At 38.0% G+C, this 12,263-nt stretch overlaps 2 protein-coding genes across 4 annotated transcripts; one reads left to right on the top strand and one right to left on the bottom strand.

Annotated features, from left to right (window-relative positions):
• selenot1a (selenoprotein T, 1a) lies at nucleotides 1–5,541 on the bottom strand. Of its 3 annotated transcripts, none has more exons than XM_026998306.3 (7): nucleotides 5,422–5,541; nucleotides 4,576–4,635; nucleotides 3,333–3,443; nucleotides 2,676–2,802; nucleotides 1,289–1,376; nucleotides 647–813; nucleotides 1–498 (listed from the first exon to the last, which is right to left on the bottom strand). In XM_026998306.3, the coding sequence occupies exons 1-6, from the start codon at nucleotides 5,463–5,465 to the stop codon at nucleotides 689–691; spliced, it is 555 nt and encodes a 184-aa protein (XP_026854107.1). In that variant the 5' UTR covers nucleotides 5,466–5,541; the 3' UTR covers nucleotides 1–498; nucleotides 647–688. The 3 variants fall into 3 exon arrangements, with proteins under 3 accessions (XP_026854107.1, XP_026854108.1, XP_026854106.2); XM_026998307.3 differs by lacking the exon at nucleotides 5,422–5,541 and adding an exon at nucleotides 5,006–5,161; XM_026998305.3 differs by lacking the exon at nucleotides 5,422–5,541 and having other exon boundaries at nucleotides 4,576–4,937.
• Nucleotides 5,539–8,503, top strand: LOC113570095 (stress-associated endoplasmic reticulum protein 1). The gene is made up of 3 exons (XM_026998308.3): nucleotides 5,539–5,683; nucleotides 5,986–6,061; nucleotides 7,702–8,503. The coding sequence occupies exons 1-3, from the start codon at nucleotides 5,603–5,605 to the stop codon at nucleotides 7,740–7,742; spliced, it is 198 nt and encodes a 65-aa protein (XP_026854109.1). The 5' UTR covers nucleotides 5,539–5,602; the 3' UTR covers nucleotides 7,743–8,503.
• The last annotated feature ends 3,760 nt before the right edge of the window (nucleotides 8,504–12,263 follow it).

Genomic DNA, 12,263 nt, shown 5'->3' with positions numbered 1-12,263 from the left:
TCAGATACATCATTGATAGAATTACTTTATTTATTATTTCAGTTAACATGTTCAGATATAGAAAGAAATGTAATTGTTAGGGAGCTCAATAAAGTAACCAACACATTGTCTAATGTTAAATAACCATGATTTGGTCAGCTTAAGTTAAGAAAGGTACTGGATCTATTAATAAACAATGCAATGACAATTCAGCAGTAATTAGAAAAAAAAAAAACTTTCCTAAACACTCTCAGCCCATTATCGCATATTCTCTCTTGATAAAACAAAGGAGCTGTAAAACCTTAAATGAACCATTATTCCACAGCATTTGGGCTTCAGTAGTAGCAAACGTCCACAGCTGTTGCCATGGACCCCAAGCTCTCATCTGTGGGTGGGGCATCCCCAGGTGGTGTGGCGAGGAGTAAGCAGGACATCTGGTCTACACTAGTAGATCTTCTACTTTCAGCACAAACCTTCATAAACGTCTCCTCACAACCGTAGGAGAGATCCACCTCAAGACTGGAGAAATTAGTAAACGGTTAGACTGAAGAGCATGCAAACAGAAATACACCAAATAATAATTACAACAATGATTCATTTTCATAATGGATGGCAGTTGGCAGGTCCTAAATTATATGCATGTAGATTGTCCAACAGCTGTTCATACATGGAGAGGCCCTAGGCTCCAGACGGTGGGGCAGAGGCAGGGTTAGGAGTGATGGCGCAGAGTTCTGTCCATGGGCACATTCATTTTTATCTCATTCTCCAGGATCTGCACCAGCTGCTGCATTGAGGGCAGGTGGCCTGACTCCAGCTTGGACCAGACTGGAACATCTATCCAGAGTCACAACGCCCAACCGTTAAAATCATATTATTGATGAAAGCTTATATACTTGGTAATGGCAACGATTTGAATCAGACTAGCATATCTGATCTGCCATTTACCTCACTTTATTTACTAGGCAATGGGGGGGGGGGGGGGTAGTCATGAGAGATAACAAAAGGACTAGTATATTACTATACAGAACTAGCTGCATTAAATGGTCTTTAAGAAGGTATGGTTAAAATGTATGCAACTGAGCATACTCCTGCTTTACATTATGCTGTTAGCAAAAATAATCACATTTTGGACAAGCAAAAAGGTCAAAGAAATGAACAAGATTAAGAACATCCCTCAGTAACAGATTTATTTTATAGCTAACTTGTGACATCCATAAATCCTGTTACCCAGACTAAATGTATATTATGTGCTGAATGCGTTTTCCCCATTACTGATTAATGAAAACTAATATTGGACAACGGTCCTTACCATTCAGGGAGATCTCAAAAGCACCCGTAGACATGCACTGGTTTTCAATCATGTTACTGAAGAAGAACACCATCATGCAGGCATATATCTTGAGAAAACAAGGGGCAAGACATGGCAGAATAATTAGAATCCATGACAAAGCTACCAGGCCAGATTCATAAAATTTGACGGTAACCAGGCTATGCTTTGCAAAAACAATGTGCAATACATTATTTCATTTGTATTCATTAAGTTACTATGGGAATAGTCAACTTACTGCTGTGCTAAATTCACCTGCACAATCAAAACCAGTTAAAATTGGCATGCAAATGAAGCAGACTGACCAAAGAGATGAATGACCAATCCCAGATGTGAGACCAGTGGTACGCTGATAACTGCCAGTTACATGAAAAACTAATGAATCTGTAACTTTCACCAAGACTGGAACTGCATGGTGACACAGATGATATCAGTATGTCTAAACCACACCAAAGCAGCAAAACTACATATCTCCTGAGTCTATATCTGTTTACAGTTTCTTTCTCTCCTACAACTACATTTGTATTTCACCTTTCTCTTCGTGTATTCCTACTATTGCAGTTGCAAATTTTTCTGTCATAACCCTCCAGACAGATCAAAAAATGTGTCTTTTAAATAAATGAGAGCGAAGGAGAGATCAGTGGATAGCTCCATACATCATGCCATTGGTAAATACCTAGTGATGCACATTCATGAAAGAAGTTTTTAGCCTCTAGACAAGCATTATCTTCGAGATCACTTATTAAAGCATTAATGACAGGGATAGGTTCAGGCTAGCACTACCACATCAAAGTGAACATTATTTGTCTTGCTTACAGTTAGCAAAACAATTGATTTTAAAGTTGCATTTTGTTTCTAGATAAATGTCTTAAAATCCAAACATCTGACCTGTGAGAAGAATACAAAACCAATAGGCCGCTTAGATCATCAAGATTTGGTCAAATGGCAATGGCACAAATTACACAACATTGAGAGGCAGCTACTGTTCAATCCTTGAAACAACTCCCAGAAAATCTCAGAGGTTCCTAATCCATTGCCACATTTAAATCTGGACTGAAAATATTTATGTCCTCCTGAGCCTTTGATTAAACATATTTTAGATTTTTTAATAATTGTGGATTTCCTTAAACAATGTATTATTTTTATTTTATACTAAAGAATTTCTCTCTTTTGAACTGTTTCATTTACCTTATGCTTTTTAAGTATGGCCTTATTCTTCTTTATTGAAAGCACTTTTAATTACTTCTGTGCATGAAATGTGCTAGCCCACTTAAATAAAACTGCCTTGCTTTAGAACAAGTCCAATAAAGAAACCATATGGAGTTGTCATTGGTTGTAATGTACTGATGCAAACAGACCCCGTGCTCACCTTGTTCTCTTGACTCCAAGCCCAAACACCTGGAGCCTGCATGCCAAAGAGGGCAAAAGGGTCCTTGCCCACAATGATCACACCAATCAGCAGTATTTTGAAAACAGAGAAAAAGAATGCAATGTACCTGGAAAAAAAGAGGCAGGAAGTAAAAAGGTGTAATAATTTAAATGCAAGATTCATCAAAGTGCCCTTCTCACCCTTGCCAGTATAATCACATAACCAACAAAATTACAATGAAATTGACAAAACTACACAAAACCTGTTACAAATCCAAAAAGTGTTATTTCTCTAATTTCTAATTTCTATTCTCATTTCTATCAATACCATTACTGAGTGATTTTAAAAGGAACAAAGGAAAAGGTTCCTTATAGATTTCAACCCAACATCAGGTTGTGAAGGAGACGGGCACTTAGGAAGGTTAAATGGGTGCTCTGGTCCCTATGCCAAGGAGCTGGTCTGGCCATTTACCTCCTATGAGACCCAGGTTCCAGTCCTGGGTAGGGTGGCTGCCTTTAGTCTTCATTACAAAGGTAAACGGGAAAACAAATTCTGGGTAGATCCACTACAAATTACAATAGCTCCTACTTCTGTAGCAATAAACCATTTAAAAAATTGTTTTTGTGCAAACCTATGAGAATTTCTTTTACACCTCACCTGTACACAGGCAAAGGAAGATAGTTCTCCCCCTCTATGCGGATGTCTGGGAATCGCTGGTACAGGGCCTGCGTGTACTCCTCAAACACCCGCTTGTATCCTCAGGATATACTGGAAATGTTGAACATCACACACTACACTTACAGTGACTAACAAGTGAACAGATAAGCAACACAAATGTGATGAGTAATTCATTGTCACATTGATACCAATAACGGGTTATCAATAGAGCTTTTCAGTCAGGACTGAATGGACTGACCTGTAGATTTGCTTTATCATTAGTGGTAATTAAGCAGAGGGCGGTTGCAAAAGGTTTGCCATCAACCAGATCTGCTTAATGCCATGCAAAATATCAGAAATGTAACCAAGCTTAACCAAGTCAGAACATAGGTATGCCTCAACTGTCCACGTTCTTATCTACAGCTTTTTAAATAAAGAAGATCTGGGTTCACAAAGGTTTATGATGAACTGAATATGGCGTAACGCTTGCAAATATCAAAATATACTTTTTTGTATATTCTCCTGGGGAGGATACCTTAGGACCTCGACTATACACAGTAGTTTTATGCTAAGAGCCAGGTGTTTTAAAATGCTAGAAACACTCCTGGTCAATAACATGTTTTTAAAACGCCAATAAAATGTTACTCAGTGCTATTCTTATAACGGTACTCAAAGTTGGGAAAAATACTGAGCACTGGATTTCCTTGAATGTGGAATATGCAACCTGATAAACTGGCTAATCTCGTTAATCGGTTAATATGCAAGGTAGTGGCCAAAACAGCTAGTTTATCTTGCTAACTGTTAACGCGCTATTTTGCACGGTTTCACGTTTTTGGAACTGTCAGATAGTTATATAACATTTAGCTGACTAGCTAGTAGTTATATTTAGCTATTACAAAGGTTCAAATATTAGCTACATAGTTTTCTTGGTTAGCTAACGCTAACTTACTTATTCTACAAACATTAACTTGCTAGCTTTAGGTGAGCTAACCTAGCTAACTAATGCTAGCAAACGTTAAGGGAATAGCCAACCTAAGTAACTTAAACGAAGAACAAATAAGGTATTTGACAGATTTATCTAAATAGTTGAGAACTAAAACACGAATTCAGACAGTTCTGCCAGTCTTTAGTTTTAAAGTTTTAAAGATTAGCTACCAGTGTAATCTATTTTAGTTAGCTAGGTAGCTAGCCTAGCTATGTTAACGACCCAAAGATAATTGAAGGTTGATTTGTCATTTCTTACCAAATCTGGAACTTTAGAAGTGGACCCGTGGCAAACTGCATCTTCATCTTTTTAACTCCGCTGTTATCGCCAGAAGCGCAATACAGAGAGCAAGCCCACAATATTAAAATCGAAATAAGTAACAAACGCATTCTCACGAAGCGTACGGCAAGTTAACCAGCTAGTAGAGGATACAGGAAGTTGAATGAATATTTAAAAGGATAGAATACGCGCGTTATAATTGGTTTTCGATTGGGTGACTGATTTTATGAAACTCACGCGGAGCTGTAACATTAAATAACTACGTATTTAAAATGAATGTATAATGTTCCATTTTTCCAAGAGCATGGAAACCCCTAGCCATGGCAGTAACATATCGTCATGATTGCAATAAAATGCAGATTCCATGTTGGCATGCTTTAAACATAGCATAAACGTAAATTATATTTACAGAGTTAAATCAAATGTCAGAGTCCATGTCCAGCTTGACCTTGCAACCCAAAAAAGCAAAAACAAATCTCAGCAAAAATCCGTTGACACCACACCGCAATCACTGTCTTTTGACTTTTATTTTGAAAAGACGTCACGGTGCAGTATGGCTTATCGACTAGCATGAACTCGTCGATACAGCAGTTAGCTAGCTACACATTTTGAAATGTTATCAAACTTCAAAGCCATTGTGTGGGGATAACTTAAGAATAAAAAAAAATGTAGCTGAGGTTTTAGCGTGTGCACTTTGTGTTTTCTTTAATTTTATTTAAAAAACAGGCGAATGCCGAACGCAGAGACATTACTATGGTTAGCGTTAAGAATACAAAAAGTCAATTTTGTAAACTGAGTTTGGTTGGAGAAAGAGGAGGCACCTACGATCTTCCGGTCGAGGCGGGGTTCAGTTTTGAGTACGTAGACATAAACCGAGATAACTTTCTTCTTCGCTCCCTTGAAAATCTTTCATCCACGATAGTCTAGTTAGCTAGCTAGCTACCTACCTGACGTCGTTTCAAATAAATCTTCTGTTTCGATTTGAACCTTACACATACCCGTAACGATGGTGGCAAAACAAAGGATTCGCATGGCCAACGAGAAGCACAGCAAAAACATCACCCAAAGAGGCAATGTCAAAACATCGGTAAGACTGCGACGACTGAGATTCTGGGTTAAATGAAACGTATTAGAGTTGGCTTTTCCCCCGATGTAAAGTCCAAATAATGTTTGACATAGTTTAGGAAGACAATATTTCGAGAAATTCCGGCGCAAGAAAGCTGATATACATGAAAATCGTAACCTGCTTTCATTTTTAATGTGGTAACGCTGAAACTGCTCTCGTCTTTTTCCTGTTTTCTCTTTCATAGTTTAGCCTATATGAAGACGAGCAGTAGCACGTTCATTAACACAGCAGAGTATTCATGTTGGAGTTTATTATTTCCACAGAAAAATAACAACGATGACAAAGTTTCAGTGGGACCATGGCTCCTGGCACTCTTCATCTTTGTTGTATGCGGTTCAGGTGAGTAAGATCGAGAAAGTAGCCGCCCTCCAAGGTTTGTTTTTTTTTTAATCCGCAGCCACTTGTCACTACATTTCTTTTCATTTCTTGGATGGTATTAACATTAGTCAGCTAAAATTATTTGTTGATATGTCACATCTTATTAAAATCTTAATGAATCTTTATTTTGTAATTTCATAATAATTACGTGCTTTTTTTATATGATGTGAAGTTTAGCTTGTTTTATTTTAAACTAAAATAGATACGTATACAAACGTACATGATATGTAGGTAATATGAGTAGCTAATTTCATTTCAGCACAAAAGGCTACCTAGGCAATATGAAGTATATTAAGTGGGTTATATGTTAAATCCATTAAACATTAGTTTAATAATAATTTTAAAATAGTGGAACCCATGCAAGCCTAATAATTACATTGACACTATAAAAGTATTCTAATTTTGCTGGTTTGTAATATTTACCATTCAAATTAGCCATTCACCTCTAAAGGTGCAGCTGTTAAAAGTATTTCATGATTAAGGGTCAGTTTTTTTTCATTGTGCATGATTTGTGAAGGTTAAGGGAAACTCACTGATATGCATTTAGGAAGCTGAACATTCAAATTTGTCACAGCAGAAACACTTATAAATCTGATGTTTAATGTTTTATTTGTGCAGTTATACAGCATATAAAAACAAATGCAGATGTTGGTGGTAAAACTGATGTTGCCATTTCCCTCTCAACAGATTTAATCCTTTATTTAATTTTTTTTTTTTTGTCAGAAAGTTGTAAATGTTGCAGTTTTATTTGCCTTCATGAACAGTACATTTATAAAAAGTTCTTTAGTAACTGTACACTATTTAAAGAGACCTTGCATTAAAGTGACAGCGAAGATGAGGGCATTTGGCCTGATGGAAAGGTTCACTTAATGGTATGCATACCCCCCCACCCCCCGTACAAACATTATAGTCCTGCAGGTGCATCTGATCTCACAACAGTGTTTTCAATAACAACAGGAATGCCAAGATAGTCATTGATCCCCCATTTCAATTGAGAATATTCAGAATATTTTTTATTTTATTTAGTATTACATTCATTTGTGCTTTTCTATAAGAATGAAGTTTTTTGTCTGTGTGTTCAGTCATGGCTGGTCACTTTGACACTTGCTGTGTGCAAACAATGATGTGGCAGGGCCTGAGTACCGGGATTGCTGCCAACACTGTCAGCAAATTTCTGTCCATTTAGTGTTCCAAAGAGTATTTGCATTGGACATTTGACATTTTGCCCTGTGCTTTCCTTTCTTCTTGTACTCCTGTTCTGTTTGCCCCTGCTTTTTGGCAGACATTTATCTGATCCTAGCAGAGCAGTGAAATAAACAGAAAAGCTACTCTGCTTCCCAAGCTTGGAAAAATGGCTTTTGTTGTGCTGAAGAAGGAGAGTTGGAAAGGAACATAAGCATGTGCTGGAGTAAAGTTCCCGTCCACAGGCCTCTGCTTAAGTGCTTTAACAAGAGGCATTAAATATAGTTGTCATCATTGGTCTTGCAGTGTTTTAGTGGAAGCCGAAAATCACAGTCTTCCAGAATTTTTCTGTCAAGTTGTTCAGAACTAAAATGAAATGATGTAACCAGCTGAATTTCTCCCCCCCCCCCCATCCTCAGCAATATTCCAGATCATTCAGAGCATCCGAATGGGAATGTAACAAGAAGTGAGGTTCCACTGCCCAATGGTGATTCGGCATTCCAGTGTCCACTTGCTGTTCCTGACTTTGCAACAGAGGAAATCCTGTCGGTACCTTCAGTGGCTTCCATTTAATTTAAATAATTTCTGTTCCTTCTGTCAGAGGTTGACCAATATACAATTCCTCTTTTGTGGCTTATTGTAGTGAGGAAATTTTGAAAGCTGTTAATTGCAATCTGTGATCAGTTGCAATTATTGTGTTAATAGGCTAAATAAGCTAAACCTAGAAATATTGTAAGATATGTGAAGTTTTTTTTTATATTCCTCTGATATAATTTTGCTTTTGCTTTGTTTTTTGTTTTCCTCTAAAAGAAGGGGCTTATGGTATCCCCCAACCTTTTAATTTAATATTTAAACTGACCAAACAATGGACACTTTGCACAAGGTGGAACTTTCAAAAGAAGAAACATACCTGTAAAAACCAACATCATAAAAGATGTAACACCTCTGACTTTCTTGATCACAAATGTATTTTTCTTAATTCCTTCCTGATGCTGTGATGGTTACGGCGTTTCTTATAGCTGTTTCTGAAAAGTGGATTGTCACTGGTTCCAGTGTTTGGGACTCTGTTAAGGGCTTCATCTCATTTTTGCTGCTCAGGCACATATTGCTCTTTGGCGCCCCGCCCCCCCATGGGGGCATTGACATCTACATTCTCAAAATAGACTGATGATTCTTTTGGATCATAGGGACAGCCAAGTTGAAATAAAATGTCACTCAGAACATGTTTTGTTTTTCCTTTTTGCCTTGTAGTGTGTTGAAATGGGACAAGAATAGGCCCCATTGATGTTTCTTTGTGGTATTGGGTAGAGTTTGGGGAAACAAAAAAAAACTAAATATTTACCTAGTGTGCCAAAAGCTGCAACAGACTGAAAAACTGTTGCACTAAAATAATTTTTAACAGTAGTCAGCTTCTTTCAAGTGCCTTCATGAGAAGCCATGATTGCCAAATATCATCTTGACATAACCATGAGTCATGGCCCAAAGAATACAACAGACCTGAAATAAAGATTTCTGGTGTAATGAAATTAATTATATTAGCTCCCAGCTTCATAAAAGCTTTCAAAAATCCTTTGAGCTCCATATTTTGGTGGTGAGGGCTATAAGGGACCAGAGATTCAACAAGTGTAAACAAAGCAAGGGAGACCCGCTTGGAGAATGGAGGAAATGACAAAAGGGGCATCCTGTTTGGCTCTGCTCTGCTTTAGCCGCGGTGAGGTGCAAGTTTCAAAACCCAAAGAAAGACACATCAAGAACCACAGCAGACACTGTGGAAACAAAAGATACATTAAGTTCACCAGAATACTAAACTAAAATAGCTGGAGAGTTTTAAAAACTAAAATAAAAAAGGCAGGTCTGCAGGGAATCAACTGGCAAATGAACTGATCTGAATTGTTTGCTTTAATTCAGTCGTTAGATGAGGTCATTTGGATGTTTTTTAAAATTGTGCAACATCAGCCATTTGTCATGCAGTAAATTCCCTGTCGACCTTAAACCTTTGGTATTTCTTTTACATTTGCTCATATCCTGCATTGAATGGTGGCTTTCAAATGGATCACTACCTCACGTAGTTTCTAAAGCAGTCATTAATTTTTCAAGTTACTTTTAATCTCCATCCTCTATGTCCCATATATTGTTCAATATAGAGCAAATGGTGGCAGGATTTACCAACTGGCTGTTAAAACAGATCTATTTGTCATTAATGCACTCCTAAAACAATTTGCAAGATGTGTGTCATTAAGTGAGGGTTGGTTATATACAGAACTCCGAGAATTTGAGTCTCAACACGGAAAAATAAGTGTGATCGGTGTGCATTGCCAGAGAACCTTGAGTGATATGAAACTTGCAATATATAGCTGGAGTTGCTGAAAGTGGAACAGGCATCAACAGCAGCTCTTAAACAACACTGCATTATCTAGAGTTCATATCTCCCCTCCCCACTTAAGTTAAATACACAGGAACCACTTGGACCTGAAAATGGTGGCAAGAACAATTAAATATTTGTTTTGTTTTGTCAGGAGTAGAATTTTGTGAAGGAACAGTGATCAAACATACAGCTATTTTGTGATCTGGTAAGTACTATAGGATTATTGTATAAGATGTTTAGAAAGTTTCATTCAGTGTTTTTTCTGTGTTGGGTAGAGTTGATGAACAAGTTTACTGAGCCTCCAGCAGCCTGTGTTAAATAACTAGCTAGCTAAACCTGTACAACTGTAAGAGTATGCTAGCTAATTGTTTTGCTACATTCAATGTTTTAGTTAAATGACCACTACTAGTGCTCATTATATGCCATCAATGTCTTTTCATTCAAAATGCAACATTTTCCAGCTTGTAAAGTGTTCCTTTTTTAACTGTATTATGGATAGGCTTAACAATAGGTTAAAGTTCTCATATTCAGTATCAGTGGACCAAACCCGCTAGACCCAAAGGAAATCCACACACGTTGCTGTTTCCTGAAAAAGATTGTCAGGGACCTGTCCCATGCTATACACAGTGGGTTTGTTTCCTTTCCAGAACACTCCAGACTGTACACACCTGCACAGCAAGACTGAGGAAATGTTTATTTGCCATTACTGTCACTAGACATGCCCCATGATACACCAATGCTCCTACCCCCAATACCCTTCCTGCATTTTCATCACCTCCAGCCTGTCTTCCCGATGCACCTGCTATCTGCTCCTGAAAACAAGGACCTCTGTGCAATACACATTGGTCCCATGTTCATATGATGGCTCATATGAACCTTGCACCATGGATATTTACACTGGCACAGCCTTTGCACAATTCTGTATATGTATATCTTAAACACTGTATCCATCTTACTACAGTTGTGTAATACTGTGTTTGTACTCTAGCTACTATTGTCCTAACTGTATTTATATTTTTATAATTGGCTATTTGTACTTATTTATTGTGTATGATTGTACATATCTTACATTTTGTGTACATTCTATTAAATTGCATAGCACTGTATTTGTTTTTTAAGATAGTATTTGTATAGTAATTGTTTTTATTTCATACATTTACCGTGCTGCCATGTGTGCTAGTTTACTGCTAAATTGGTTGTTTGCATAATGGCAATAAAGAATCTTGTTAGTTTAAATCCAAACATCATTACCCATAGCCCCTCTGGCATGAGTCAGGAGGACTAGGATTTATTTAGACCTTCTAACCAGATAAGAGTGAATACCACAAAATGGATGTTTGTTACAAATGGCCAAGGCTGCAGCAATATAAATTGGACTTTGTACAGTCCCAGAGAACACAGAAGAGGAATGTGCCTCAGTTGTAGTCTGTAGCCATTTTCCTCCACATTATGACATGTTTCATGGATCCTTCAACTTACTTAGTGCCCCAATCCCAAGCAGCATTGTTACAGCAAATGAAGAAAGAAATGTACTGCCTGAAAGAGACTAGCATGCCTTGCAAGCCAAATGGAAGCCATGTTATATCAATCCAATAAATCCACATCTTCTCTCTTACAGTTCTTATTATGATTGAGTCTGACTACAGAAAATTAATATAAATGCAAAGAAAGGCCTCAAAGTTGTTTGGCCTTCCATGACCCATCTCAAGATCATAAGGCACAGACAAAAGTCAGCAGTTCATGCTCAGCACCAGCATGAACATTTACCTCAGCCTGTGTCCATGCTTGATCTGCACAGCCTCCTTCTGTGTTCCTGTCTTGTACACAAAAATAGGCCAAGTCTTCAGCCTGTTCCCCCACCAATGCAATATAGTTATGATTGCCAGATTAGGCAACATAATGTTCATCCTCAGGCTACTCTCTTCCCTGGCCTTTATGGTCCCCAGCCATAGTCTGTTTCTCAGTTTAGTTCCCACCAGTCTCAGCTCCAATACAATGCCTTGGCTATTATCCCTGTGCCTCAACCTACTCGTCTTGTGAAATTACTGGAGGTTATATAGCCCCTAACCCTAATGAGTCATAAACACTTCCCATGTAGGAAGTCCTCTCTAGATTTCAAAAATTATGATCCATTTGAGTTTATCATGCTGAAAATGGCTTGGGACAATCAGATCCTTCTGAATCAGAATCTGTAACATGTAACATTCAAATATTACATTCTGTTGGATCACAATTTACTGCCTACCGTCCACTTTATTGCTTTGTCCTATGCCCATGACCACTATCTATGTTGGATGTGAATAGCAGCCCTTAGCCAACAGTATGGTCAGCCCTACCAACTGGCCCTTAAGGAACCTCCATTGTACTCCTCCCTCACGTACACCTTGGAGACACCATGGGCTTTCATTCCTTTGATGGTTGCAAGGAGTTAATGCAGCAATCAACCCTGCATTGAAGGAACAACTGTGCAAACAATAAATCCAGTTTCATTTCAATCAGCCAAATGCTCCTCACTTTAGTGAAACCCAAGAAAGGGAAATTAAGTCCATCAAGGCAGCATTTTATGTTAAATGACCTTTACCATTCACCACCATCCCATCCATCTTGCATCCACGT

Source organism: Electrophorus electricus, chromosome 20 (genome assembly GCF_041902795.1).
Source record: "Electrophorus electricus isolate QZ-2024a chromosome 20, ASM4190279v1, whole genome shotgun sequence".
Classification (NCBI taxonomy): domain Eukaryota; kingdom Metazoa; phylum Chordata; class Actinopteri; order Gymnotiformes; family Gymnotidae; genus Electrophorus; species Electrophorus electricus.
The sequence above is the reverse complement of the archived record's forward strand: the minus strand, read 5'-3'. Positions and strand labels throughout refer to the sequence as shown.